The sequence below is a fragment of the Monodon monoceros genome, unplaced genomic scaffold (genome assembly GCF_005190385.1).
Source record: "Monodon monoceros isolate NGI ecotype Baffin Bay Population unplaced genomic scaffold, NGI_Narwhal_1 Super_Scaffold_13, whole genome shotgun sequence".
In the NCBI taxonomy this organism is placed as follows: Eukaryota; Metazoa; Chordata; class Mammalia; order Artiodactyla; family Monodontidae; genus Monodon; species Monodon monoceros.
In genome coordinates, this window is record NW_021703769.1 from 14674679 (window position 1) to 14689223 (window position 14545).

General features: G+C 46.4%; 1 protein-coding gene across 1 annotated transcript; it reads left to right on the plus strand.

Moving 5' to 3' along the window:
• The first annotated feature begins 5864 nt into the window (after nt 1-5864).
• Nucleotides 5865-7816, plus strand: LOC114893934 (kunitz-type protease inhibitor 3-like). The gene is given in 3 exon segments (XM_029219925.1): nt 5865-6169; nt 6172-6204; nt 7370-7816. Coding segments are annotated over 3 exon segments (186 nt in total). The 5' UTR covers nt 5865-6129; the 3' UTR covers nt 7483-7816.
• Nucleotides 7817-14545: the final 6729 nt, after the last annotated feature.

Genomic DNA, 14545 nt, shown 5'->3' on the forward strand with positions numbered 1-14545 from the left:
TTTTGTAGAATCTTTGCAATGACCAAGTTCTTCCATTCCACGTGACCTCATGTAATCCTCACAAAACCCGAGGTATGGATGTCCTCTTCATCTTTCCCTTGAGGAAGCTGATGGTCTCAGAGATGTAGAGTGAGCTGACCAAGGCCACACAGTGTGAAGGGCTCAGCTTGACTCCTTGCCTAGGGCGCTGTCGACCCGGAGGCTGGCAGACACTGTTCCCTGGCAAAAGCTCAGATCTGAGTGTCCTGTGCTCCCCCTTGGGCCATGACCCTGCCTCCTCATGCTGTTCTGTGTTGCGGAACTCACCCTGGACCACATCCTGCCCCAGGGAGTGAGGACATAGCCCCAGGAGGGGAACTGTGCAGGAGGGGGCCATCAATGACAAAAGACCTTGTGGGAATATTTGAGTCCCTAGAGAGGCTGGAGAAAGAAAACTGGGGAAAACTTGTCTGGGAAAGTCCAGTCCAGCCCTGATACTTACAACATGCTGTGGGAAACATGAGCTGAAATTCTCCATGAGACGTAAGAAATTGCCACAGCTCCAGGCTGACGCTTTTGCTGGGAGCTGTAACCCTATGAGGTTTGCATCCAAGTAGTTGACATCATGAAGCAAGGCCTGCATTTTGCACTGTTTGTTCTAATACTAATCTTTTCTGTTTATGAAACGTCTCTTACATACCAGGCAGTATGCTGTGCATATTACATAAATCATCTTGTGTGATCTTCACAAAAACTCTATGGCTCAGATTTTATTGTTTTGCCTTTTTCACAGATGAGGAAACCATGACCCAGGGAAGTTATGAGACATGCCCAAGTTTATTTAGTTCATAATTGGCCAGACTGGGATTTAACTTGCGTTTCTCTGACCCAAGCCTTTGTTAAACCATTATACTGTATCATTCTACCACTACCCTGCCAAGGATCTCTGCCCCTCAGAGAGGACACTCCCCTCCATCACTTTTCATACCCCAGAGAGACCATCAATTATCCATGAACTCAATGCCTGTTCACTTCTGGGCTTTATTCTTTCTGGAAATGGAGTCTGGTAGAGGAAGAAGGGAACTCATAGAGTTGTGTTGGGGGTGGCAGAGAGATCTTAGAGATCCTTGGCTTAGGGTGGGAGATAGAATTGGATGTGTATCTATTGACCTAATTCCGGTAAAATATAGCAATTTTGTACCAGTATAGCTCCATTTCCTGCTCCCATCTTTTGTGCTTTTGCAATATATCTTACATTTATGTATGTTTTAAACCTAACAATACAGTGTTAATAACTATCGCCTAAAACAATCTTATCCTTTTTAAAGAAATTAAGAGAAGAGCGCATACACATTTTTTTTTTTTAATTTACTTTTGGCTGTGTTGGGTCTTCGTTACTGCGCGTGGGCTTCTCATTGCGGTGGCTTCTCTCGTTGTGGAGCACGGGTTCTAGGCGTGCAGGCTTCAGTAGTTGCGGCACGTGGGCTCAGTAGTTGTGGCGCACGGGCTTAGTTGCTCCGCGGCATGTGGGATCTTCCCGGACCAGGGCTCGAACCCGTGTCCCCTGCATTGGTAGGCAGATTCTCAACCACTGCGCCACCAGGGAAGCCCCCCGCACTTTTATATTTACCTGCATATTTATCAATTCTGATATTCCTGAGCTCTAGAGATATTTTCTCCCCTTCTCTGAAGACCCTATTTATATTCAAGCTCTTTGGCAAAAAATACTAAAAATTATCCTCTGCTAAAAATTCCACTTGTCTTTCTGAAGACATAAATTGACTCTGCTCTTAAAAGTGATCAAGCTTGTTTTCCCCCTCTGGTCATTTATTTTGAACATAAATAAGGTGAAAATAGAAATAAACTCTCCTGGTATATGTGTGTTTTTGGTAAACGTATTTGTTAAACGTACAAGCGAGTCTTCTCTCTAAGTCCCCGTTTCTGTTTTGTTTATTATGTTGGGATGATAACAATATCTATCCCAAGGACTCTTCGTAAGAATGTAATGAGTCAAGGCAGAAAATTCCCTGACATGTAGCTGGTACTCAAGTGATGTTAGTTTCCTTCCACCTTCTAGAAAAGATAAACATAGTATGGAGGTTATAATCTGAATGGGGAGACTTTACTTTTTCAAAATTCCACCCTTATTTACTTCCCCTGTCCCTACACTACCCAAAATCATCAGGTCTCAGTCAAAAGTAATTTAATTAATTATTTACACACGCACATACACACACACATACACACAGTTGGCATAGAGTTCGTAAGATTCATTTTTTATATTAGAGACAGATACTACCAAATATTTATTCAAAATAAATCAATAAATCAATGAAATGATAGGAAGTTAATATAAGCATTTACTATGTCATCAGAAGTAATCAATTAATATTTAAATTTTTTTTAATTGAAGATTAGTAAGACTCCTTTGATGAGTATAAGTACTAGATAGCTAGCAAGAGCTTCCTGCTAGCTTCTCTAATGTGTTTTTAATCTTACACTAGCCCTCCATCTTCTGGAATTACGGTAAGCATGATGCCCAAATCACCTGAGGAAGGGCCAAGTTACTGAGTCACAGCCAGAGATCTCCCAGGGCAACCTGGTACAGAGTGCCTGCTTGGGAAAGGCCAGTGCCTCGCACAAGGCTTGTTCAGCCAAGTAAGTGCAGGCACACCTCATTAAGCGCTGCTCTCACTTTGTGGAGTTCGTATCATGCTGCCAATGTTGGAAATATTTTTATAATTAAAAAGTGTTTATATTCATAACTCTTTTTTTGTGGGGGGCAGAAAAACAACATGGGTTTATTTTAAGGCAAGTACAACAATTAAGACCACATAAGACAAACACAGGTCAAGTTAAATTTTTAGTGGGTTTTTTTTTTTTCTTTTAGGAATGCTGGGGGAGGAATCTACTATACAACACCATCACACTTTGTAAATAAAAAGTATCAGATACTTGACTTCTTTATCCGCCAACAACAACAAAAAATAAATTATTTTCTTGTTTTGTAAAAGACCTACAGCTGGGAAAAGAATTATATCTCATAATTGTACGGGGGGGAAACCCCACATGGGTTTCTTGAATTTTCACTTTGGCAGTTAGAAATGGTCGGGCAAGATGAGAAATGATCCAGTGAACTCAACTTTAAATATTGTATTAATGGCTCTGAAAAACAACAAAAAAATAGCCTGATTACAAATCCACACATTTGTACAGCACGGTTAGAGAAATTTAAAATTACACACAGCACATACATAATCTATAGAGACCCCCAGAGGTCTATGGGGGTCTCTACAGAGAGTCATTACTGGGTCGCTACGGGATTTGGTCCATAAGTTATAATTTTTGAAACCCCGAGTGGAGCAGTGAGCACAGCCATCCTGGAAGGGGAGGGGGATTTTAAAATCATTATTCATTTCGTTGGGCCGCGTCCCTGTACTGGGGCCTCTTGGGATCTCAGAAACGGGGCGGCGAATTAAAGTCACTTGCAGCTTCGCGGAGGGCTGAGGCTGGCGCGCGCGCTCTCTCTGCTCCCGGGTCTGCGGAAAAAGCGGTGGGCAAGTTTGGGTTCTTTTTGCGTCTCTGCAACCTGTTTGAGAGGGTCGCGTCTGCTAGGCGAAGCCGGAGCGGGCCAGGGCAGAGGAGGGCGGGGGCAGCTGACTATTTCGTGCAGTCTTAGGAATATGGAGCTGCGTGGCGGTAGAGAGAAGGCGTAGATCTGCAGGGCAGCGGACAGCTCGCGTTGCTGCTCACCTGGGGTTCCCCGAGCGTCGAGTTCTCAATCCCCAGCCGGTGGGAGTTGAACATCTCCCTGACGTTAGGGAAAGTCTGCTGCTGGGCTGCGAACGTCTGGCCGGAGAGGTGGTTCAGGTCCCCGCTGTGATTCAGATACCAGGATGCCGCCTAGGCCGCGGCGCCGGCTGGGGCTGGGGAGCCGGCGGGGGCGGCGGCGCCTGCGGGTGGTGGTGGCCGTGATGCTGGTGGTGATGGCCGGCGGCGGCGACTGCGCCCTCCTGGCCGGCGGCGAGGTTGAGGGCGCTCAGGGGCGATGTGGGGCCGCTCGGGTGGCCCGAGACGGCCTCGTCCAGTGCGGGGGACGGGGGACGCCCATGTGCGCCGGCCGCTCGGCCCCGGTGTACAGGCTCCTGCCGCGCACGCTGCACTGGTAGCCCCCGGCGCCCGCAGCCTCCAGGCCCTGCGCGCACTGCCGACAGTAGGCAGCGGGCGGCGCGGCGCGGCGAAGTAGGTCAGAGCCAGCGGCGGCACCACCAGGCCCGCGCTCCCGGCCTATATTCATAACTCTTATGCAGGGTTTCCTAACCTTGGCACTATTGACATTTGAGGGCAGATAATTCTTTCTGGTGAGGATGTCCTGTGCATTGCAGAATGTTTAACAACATCCCTGGCCTCTACCAGTAGGTGTCCCCCCACTCCTAAGTTGTGTCACTCAAAAATGTCTCTAGACACTGTCCCTAGGGGGCCAGAATTGCTCCCACCCAGCTGAAAACTGCTTTTCTGATTTTTGTTTTTGTTTTTGGCCGGGCCGTGCTGCTTGTGTTCCTGACCAGGGATCGAACCCGGGCCCATGGCAGTGAAAGCACAGGGTCCTAACCACTGGACCACCAGGGAATTCCCGAAAACTGCTTTTCTGAATTACGTATTAAAAGGCCAGTTCTCACTCTAGAAGAGAGAGCACTGTAGCAAAGCTCTCAGCCAAGGGCACCCATAGGCAATACTGCCTTTCTTCTGCCTGAATGGCAAATGTCAGTCTGTGCTTCCTGGGAGCCTCCTTCTGCTTATTCTGGTTTCTGATGAATTGATTTGACCTCCTAAGAGAGCTAAGGAAAGAATACCAGGAATAATGCTGGTAGACCCACCAAAGTGCAAAAGGAGATGTACCCACAGGGATCTGGAAATGCAGGCTTCGGAGGAGCCTTCAAGGAAATAAAGTGAAAATCTGCAGGTGATGAGAGGGTTGACCAACCATTGTGTGAACTGTAGTTGGGAGAAGCAGTGGCCAAGGAATGAGGATCGTGGCTGCAGGGAATTTAAAAAGAAGGAAGAGCTACCACTAATGTGCAAAGATGGGTAACACATTTGTGTAGAGACCAAATGTGGTGCTGGTCCAGTTAACACTCCTGTTTCCAAAAAGGCATCATGCCCCCCCCACACACACCCCTGCAAGTGGCATATGCCTGTTGCACATTTCCAATGTATGAAGCATTTGTTTATTCATTGAATACTTGCACTAGCTCTGGGAAATATGCTAAACCAGCATAATTAATCTCAATTTATAGATGAGAAAACTGAGGCTCAGAGAGGTTAAATGACTTGCCCACATCAGGAACACCTGGACTCAAAAGTACAACCTCAGACTTTGAATCTGAGGCTCACTAAAATCCCACCAAAGCATACTGGCTTTGTCTTCCAAAAGATCAGATCTCTGGAGGATCCGAGAAAGCAGGTCGGTGGGGAATGTGCTGGACCCTGGTGATTGGGGTGATTCTCTAGACAGAATGATTCTCTAAACCAAAAAAAGTTGGGTCCTCCTTCTACACAGTAATGTGTGTGTTGTTCCCACAATTCTTTGGGAGCCCCCAGATGCCGGGGAGGCAGCATCTAAGACTATGCCTGGCATGCTGTGGGAACTTGGTAAGTGTTTGTTGAATGAATGAGTGATACAAGTTTATTGGAGCTGAACAGACAAGGGTCCCAGTCCTGGTTCTGAAATTCACTATCCATGTGATAATGGTCAAAGTAGCTTAAACTCTCCTCACTTACAAAATGGGTGTTCTAAGCCTTGCAGGGATCCTGTGTGGATTCAAGTGAGGTAATGAATGAAGAGTATTTTAAATGGTGCTTGGAAAGGTAGAGGCACTCAACAAATGGTAGCTGCTGTTTTATTATTGTTTAAGGGGCTCACACCATGAAGTGTAGTAAAGTGGCCTTTGATAAATTCAGATCAGATAAGGCCAAAGGAGAAAGACAGAGCTGTGCTTTGGATGGACATTCTGTTCCAAGGGTGGATCAGCCTCATGAACAGCAGAAGTTAGGGATGAAAGAGCTGGATGTGGGATCAGGCTCCTCCTCCTTGGTCCCATTTCTCCCTAAAATGCCAACCCCAGGCTGGGCCACTTGCTGGGTGGCACCATGCAGCTCTGGGTCTCTCCCTCACTTCTCCTTCTCTTCACCTCTGCCAAGAGCTTCGATCAGAATTAAGACAAGGTTGGTATGGAACATGGGAGCTCCAAAAATAGCCTGGGAATAGGGCCAGGGGCCCAGCAGCACAAAGAAAGTCTTGACCCAACACCTTCTAGCATGACATTAGGAAAGGCATTTCACTTCTCTGACCTTAGTTTCTTCATGTAAAGTTGGAAGTCCTAATATCTACTTTGAAGAGTAATTGCAAGGATAAAGCTATTCACATAACAGGAACATAAAAGGAGAGTTCAAGAAACTTGTAATCCTGCCTCAGAGGATCTCATGGCATTTTTTTCCCCATTAACAAATATTTACTGAGAACTCAGAGCCAGGCCTGTGTTAGGTATGTAGACTGCGGAAAAGAGTATGATGAGATCCCTGTTCTCAGTCTTCTTGGTGAAGGAAGGGAAAGAGTGATTGAGAGCAGCTCCTGTTTATTGATGATTTTCTATTTATCAGGCTTTTCATTGGTTACCTCTCACCCTTCAGTAAGCCTAAAATGTGCATATGACTTGCCCATTTACAGTGAGGGAAACTGAGTGCCAAAGATATAGGTGACTTGTCCAGGCTCACACAGCTAGAAAATGATGGAGTCGTTTCAACCCTGCTCTCAGATTGAAGTCAGTTCCCTTCTCACTATCGGACATCTACTCCAGAATGACAGTGAGACGGGGGTGGGGGGGTTGTGGGGGGTGGAAGCCTGAGAGACCTTACTCATCAAATCCTAGACAATCAGATCTGGAATTGTGCTCAGAGATGGTGGAGTTCAGCTCCCTAATTTTGCATATGAAAAGATGGGAATTTGGAGAAGTTAAGTTGATACAACATCACACAGTAGTATGTGGCAGGGCGAGGATTTGTATCCACTTGAATTGGAGTCTCAAGTCTCGGGTTTTCACCACATCAGGTTACTCCCAGGAGTGAAAATCTCAACTTCTGTGCAGATGGAGAAGGCCCTGGCTGGGTGGGCCAGGTGGGCTGGATGGGAAGAAATACACAGCTCAGCTAATATTATGGACAGCCTCGCATTTGTGGTCAGGTCCCAGCCCCCTAGCATATGGGACTAACAAGCGGAAGGTGATGGGGCCTCTCTCAAACCACTTTGTCTCTTTAGGCAAAGCTGTCTCTGCAAATGTATGCAAACTTCGTTTGGAGAATGGCCTTTGTCGAGGCTGGATCCTGTGCTGATTTTACAACTGGAGAACTTATGAATGTGAGGTTTTTTATTATGGAGGTTGTAATGGCAATGGCAACAACTTTTTGAGGAAAGAAGCATGTGAGAAAGCCTGCAAGAACATCTGATTTTCTAGTAAGAACACAGCCCTCCCTGGAGTCAGAGTTGCTCTAGGGCAATAGAAGTTATTTTTGTGAACAAGAGATGCATTCCTCCACTTCAAATTTATTCTCCCTGCCTTGTTCTTTAAATCACCCATCTCTGTGCCCGAAATTCTACAAATATCACCAACATGTTTAAAATCTCAAGACTTTATTTTTAAAATATGTACATACATACAAATATACTGGGGGAATTAAGAGTTAAGAGTCATTCACACTTAGTATGAATTACTGCTTAGTGAATTGGAGGATAAAGGTTTTGGAGGAGGGAGGGTGAATTTGAAAACTTGGGGCATGGTATTGGAAGGGCCCACATTGAACAAGGAAGTAGACCTTTGCGGGTAAAAATTCAATTAAATTTTATCCATAGGGATAAGATTCAATTATCATCTCAAAATAACATTCCTCTGCATATGCCTTCATTTACTTTCTCCCTCCCTCTCTATGTGTGTGTGTGTGTGTGTGTGTGTGTGTGTAAATTGCGTAGTATCTTCTATCAGGATTTTTATGTAGCATTTTATTATAAACATTTAAACATTTTCCCAGATCAGTGAATATTCTTCAGTGTCATTGTTAATGGCTATATAATATTCTAAACTATTTACAAAGCACTGTAATTTACTTAGCCAATCATCTGTTGTTGAATGTGTGCTTCCAATTTTTCATCATTGTAAAATAACACAAGGTTAAACGTAAGCATGGTTTTTAAACACCTTTGAAAAATAACATCCTAAGTGACATCAGAAAGGTGGCTGAATAAGATGTCCCTCTGCCTAATTATTTGGCATCCATCCATGGGCAAAAATGCCTTTGTGGCAGCTTTGAGATCCAGCTAGGAGACTGTGAAGTCCAGTGCAGCCCAAGACCCAGGAGAACCATTTGAGAAGGAGGCCCGCACCCAGGTGGTTGACTCACCTATCATGGTCCCAACTATAGACCCAGAAACAGCTCCATACCCCTGAGGACTTGGCTACAGCCCCATTTAGCTTGGTCCTCTCCCCAGCACCATGTGCCCAGGGACCCATATGCATGACCATATGTCATGCTCCCCCAGGCATCAGGTTAACAGGCATAGAGAAGTCAGTGAGTGCTGAAATGGCTTGTGAACAGCCTCCAGCCCCTCTCAGCCGCTGCCTAGGAGCCCCTGGACGTAAGCCCGCCAAGCTAGCTCAAACTGTAGATTCTGAAAGTGCCCTGAAACGGGGTCTAGCTCATCCCACCCACAGGCCCCAGACAGTCCCGCTGGCACAGGGACCCAGCAGAAGGCACTCCCATCTGTGCCCCCGGAGATCCTGAAAGGCCTTAGACTGAGTTCCTGCTCCTTCCAGCCACAGATTTTGAGCAGTCTTGCCAGCACAGGGACCTGGCAGGAGACACATCTGTACCTTGGGAGATACAGAAAGGGCTCTAGACTTGGCCCCAGCCCTTCCAGCCACGGTCAGGGAGCAGCGCAGCCCAGCCAGGGACCTGGCAGGAGACACACTCATCCGTGCCTGTGGAAGCAGGGCTACAAACCTCAATCTTGGCTGTTGAAACTGAAATAGCCCTGGGGCTTCGTTCCAGTCCCTCTCGGCCACCGTCCAGGGCCAGTCTCGCCCACCCAGTGACTCATCCTGTGACCAGGCAGCGGCCCTCCCAGGGACCGGGTGGGAGCCACACCTATCTCGCACCTGGTAATAGGCTCACTGACTGAGGACCTGACCTTGGACCCTGAAGCAGACCCCTGTCCCAGCACCTCCCTACTGAACAAGGTAGTAGAGGCAGTCCCACCCACCCAGGGACCAGACAGAATCCATGCCCACCTGAGTCCCTGATAACAAGCATGTCAATCACAGACCCCATGGCAGACCCAGCAACAGCCTCAAAACCGGTTCCAATCCAGCACAACTGTGATTCTGGTGGTAGTCCTAGTAGGCTGGGGAAGTTGTAGAAAGTTCTTACATGCCAAAAACAGTCTTTCAAGACTGGAAGAGGAGTTTGCTCCTTCAAACGCACAGACACCAACACAGGGCCACACGAATCACAGAGAATCAGAGAAACATGGCACGACCGAAAGAACTAATAAAGCTCCAGTAACCGGCTCCAAGGAAATGGAGATCTACAATCTGCCTGCCAAAGATTTCAAAACAATCATCTTAAAGAAACTCATAGAAACACAAGAGGATATAGGTAGAAAAGTAACCAAAATCAAGGTCTTTTACAAGGATGCAATCTAGGTGTTGTCAACCGGCTGAAGCTGCATTGTCATCTGAGGTTCAACTGGGGAAGGATCCACTTCCAAGCTCACTCACATGGTTGTTGGCAGGATTTAGTTCCTCGAAAGCTATTGCCCAGGGGCCACCTTCAGTTCCTTGACAAGTGGGCCTCTCCAGGGGGCAGCTCACCACATGACAAGGGGCTTCATCAGAGCAAGCAGTGGGAAGAACCAGGACGAGTGCTGGCAAGATAGAAGTCACAGTCTTGTACCTTAATCTTGGAAGTGACACCCCATCACTTTTCGTTACATCACTGCTCATTAGAGACAAGTCAGTAGGTCCAGTCCACACTCAAGGAAGGGACTACACAAGGACATGAATCCTAGGAAGTGGGGATCACTGGGCCACCTTAGCAGTCTGACTGCCCCAGGGAGGAGCTTGGCCGGACTCACACAGCAGTGACTGCTTAAAGGCTCGGTTTTTGGGTCTCCTTCCTCTCCCTCCTTCTTCCCTGATATTTGTTCACAGGTGAAAGCTGAAAGCTCATAGTGCCTGGTCCCTATGAGTACAAATACCCAAGAGGTCTTACATCACCAAATCTGGATTCTGAGAAATGTTGTGTTATAAAAGTTGCTTAGGCGAAAAGATAAACAGAAACTACCAGAAAGAAGAAACTACCAGAAGGCCATTCGGTGCCAGATGAGCTACAGAAGCACTGGAAATACCACTGTTGACATAGTGTTGAGAGCTCATTAAATTTCTTAATCCATGTATGCTGGAGGAAAATCTTCCAAATGAGCAAGCTCCTCAAGCCTTTAAAAAACTTTCTGGGAATAATGGAAGTGAACAATTTAGGAGCATACATTAATACAGATTTATAACCTGCTTTTACCAGTTAACAATATTGGGTGAAGATTTTCCTATATCATTAAATATTCTGCAACGTAATTCTAAAAGGGGTAGAGCTTACTGGGTGTTGCTGGATCATAATTTATTTAAGCAAGTCTTCTCTGATTAAAAGTTGAGATTATGGTTTCTCAATATAATAAGTAATGTTGCAAGTAAATCAGTGTGAGCATTTCTGACTGTTTAGTGAGGATAGATGATAAGAAGTGGAACCTCTAGGTCAAAGAGGACATGCATTTGAAAAGCTTTCAATACATAATACCTTCTATTAAAATTCTCATAATTGCCACTTATGGAACACTTATGATATGCCAGGAACCAAGTTACGTGCTTTACATACATGATCTTATTTAATATTTCCAACAGCCTAAAGAGGAAGATTCTATTAATATCTGTATCTTACAAATGAGGAAGTTGAAGGTCAGGAAGATAAATTACTGGCCCCAAATAGCAAACTGGCAAGGAGTGAAGCTGGTGTTTGAATCAAACTGTGACTCTAGGACCCATATTCTTAATCAGTTTGCAATCATTAAGGTTCAGCTCTACTGAGCAGCCCAGTCTTAGCTTACCTCTCCATCCTATAAAACCCCCTGACATCTCCATATGGACTACACAGAGAGATTCTGGGCCTGCCTGCTTCTACCTTTTCATGGTCATATTTTGTGGGCCCTTGAAAGTTGGGATCTTGCCTTACACATTTCTACCTCGAGCCAAGAAAAGTGATGTGTACAAAGTAAATACTCCACAAGTACCCGTTGATTAGTTTTGTAGAAATTACACCATGGAGGAAAGGAGGGACCCAGGATTTATTGGATTGGCCAAAAAGTTCGTTCGGGTTATTATGTCCGATTACAGAAAACCCGAACGAACTTTTTAGCCAACCAATATTTTTCAGGTTTTTTTGTTTTCTGTTTTAAATTTTATTTATTTATCTATCTACTTATTCTTGGCTGCGCTGGGTCTTCATTGCTGTGCACGGGCTTTCTCTAGTTGCGGTGAACGGGGGCTACTCTTCGTTGCGGAGCACAGGCTCTAGGCGAGAAGGCTTCAGTAGTTGTGGCACTCGGGCTCAGTAGTTGTGCCTCGCGGGCTCTAGAGCACAGGCTCAGTAACTGTGGCGCACAGGTTTAGTTGCTTCGAGGCATGTGGGATCTTTCCGAACCAGGGCTCGAACCCGTGTCCCCTGCATTGGCAGGCGGATTCTTAACCACTGCGCCACCAGGGAAGTCCTGCGCTACTGTTTCTGGGCTGCTCCTCCCTTGTCTCTGCATCCCCTCCCTTCCCTGATTAGCAACTGTTTGAACCTGCCCTTTGGGTCTCAGGGAAGGTCATGGAGGCTGGAGTCTGTCCCCTACAAACAAGGAACGGGGGACACAGAGACGCTTCCATGCCCAAGAGCCCCTACAGGGTCCTGCTCCGTTTCATTCCGTGTGCACTCCCTATGGCATTTCAGGGAAGGCCATGGCAGCCACGTGGCACCCGCATTTTCATTTATCCCTGTGCCTCATAAATTAGGTAGCTGGTCCTGTCTGTAGATTAGATAATAGCACAGTGTCAATGTTAATTTACTGAATTTGATTATTGTACTGTGGTTATTTAAGAGAATGCCTTTATTTCAGGAACTTCACTGAAGTACTTAGGATGTCTGCAAAACACTTTCACATGCTTTAGAAAAACATAACATGTGGAATATGTGGAGAGAGAGAGAGAGAGATGATGAAGGATGATGATGGAAAGAGATGAAAGTAAATATGGTAAAATGTAAGCATGTGATGGATATGGGTAGAGAGGATGCAGGAAGTCTTGGCACTGTTCTTGCAACTTTTCTTTAAGTCTGAAGTCATGTCCAAGTTAACAGTTGAAAGAATAAATCAAGCATAAAAAAGGAAAAAGTCAAGGAGAAATCACTGCAACCACATCAGAGCTACTAGGAGAGTGGGATATGGTGTCCCATAGGCAAAAGGAAAAGAGATAACAGGGAAACCTTACAAGTGTACCACAGCTGAACCAGATGAGACCAATGGAGAACTGTCCTTGTGATAAGCATGAACATGCCTAATTTGTACATTGATATGTTGAGAGGTTAATGCTATTTCAAACCAGAGTCTCTGGCCCTACAACAGAGATCATGAGTGAGCCAATCTAGAAAATTCTACGCTCCAAATCACTCAGCCTGCCCAGGCACTCTGCCCCAGAGTCTGTGTATATTGCTACCTGGAGGTTGGTTAAAGGGGGTCCTGTGGGCACCATCCAGGCCACTTGGAGCTCTGCCTGTGGAGTGAGGTACCAACCTTCCATCAGTGAGGGCTTGTTGTTTTCAGATTGATCGCAAAGGTTGGCTGCCTTCCATTGTCTATTCCCCTGGTAGTGCCAAGAGTCTAACCATAGTGCTAAGCCTAACCCCAGCCCATAATATAAACCACAGGCTTTGGATCGTTCATCTGGTGAAAAATCCCCAGAGGGCTGTCCAAGATTGAGGGCTGCAAATAATGAGGTTTCAGTAGCTCTAGAGGGTCCCATCTTTTTATGTAATGAACTCACCCCAATAAACCTGGTTTGGCCGGGCCCTGGGCTTCTTTGGGGTTGATATCCCAGCCGTGGGGGGTATGCAGAGACTTCTGGGTCTAGGACCTCTATGCTCTGCAGGCAGGGCCTACTAATGCTATGCTGTTCTGTGGCTCAGGGGGGCGCTGCAGCTCCCACCAAGTACCATCTTTAAGGGCTAAACAAACCAGACCCTCACCAACAGATTGCAGCACTGAATGGAGAGCTAATGAGTTGTCAGCCATCACTCTGTTTTCCTCACCCTCACAGTTTTGCCATCAACTTGTAGTAGAATGATCAACTGGGTAAACGTGATCATGGGGCAAGAAGGGGAGTGTTTGTTGTGTTTGCAATATGATTATTTCACGAGTTAGTTTTTGGAAGCTGCATCAATGGACAGGACAAGTGGAACCACACAGCAGTCACAGGAGCCATCATAGCTGGTGCAGCCCTAGCTCCCGGGGCATTAGGGCTGGCAGCTTGGGGGTCTCATACAGATTAGTAGATGAAGAGGCAAAAAAAGTCATTTTTCCTATGTCCTGTTGGGCAGCCTAACTGCTCTCCCTGCTTCACATTGCCCCCAGAGTCTATTCTTAATATAACAGCCAGAAGGATCTTTTCCAAACATAGGTCAGATGACATCATCGCTCTGCTCAAACCCCTCCTATGGCTCCTAAATTCCTCAGAATAAAAGGCAAAGTCCTGTAGTGACCACAGGGCCCTCCATGATCTGAGCCTGCACTACTTCTCTGACTGCATCTCCCTTCATGCTCCTGAGCCCTCAGCACGCCAGCCATGATCCTCAAGCACTCTGAACTCAGGTCCTTAGCCCTAGAAGCTTCTTGGTCTGGACAGCTCTTCCCATGGGTTCCGTGTGGCTCATGTCCTTCTTCACTCAGCTCATGACTTGAATGACACCTTAGGAAAAGACCTTCCCTGAATACCCTCTGCAAAGCAACAACCCCCTACCTCTTACCCCATCCCCTGGACCCACTAGTCCTCTTACCCAACTTTATAGTTTGCCATAATCTTTCTACCACCTGACATGTTAAACCTGTGTTGGTTCATTCATTTAGTGACTGTTTCCCTCACCCCACACGTGCGCGTGCGCGCACACACACACACACACACACCCCTCACCTCCTTGATGTCAAATCCCCACCACCTAGAACAGAACACATAGTAAGGGCTCAAAAAAGGTTTCCTGAATGAGGAATACCTCTGCTTACGCTGTTCCTCAGGCAGGGCTGTCCTCTGCTGGTCTGGCTTTAGAACTTCATTTTTCAAGCTCCGGCTCCCTCATGTGTAACTAACTTCCTATTATGTCTCCAATCACCCACCTGCACCTTGCTGAAGAACAGATGTTTGTTTCTACAGGGTTTTAC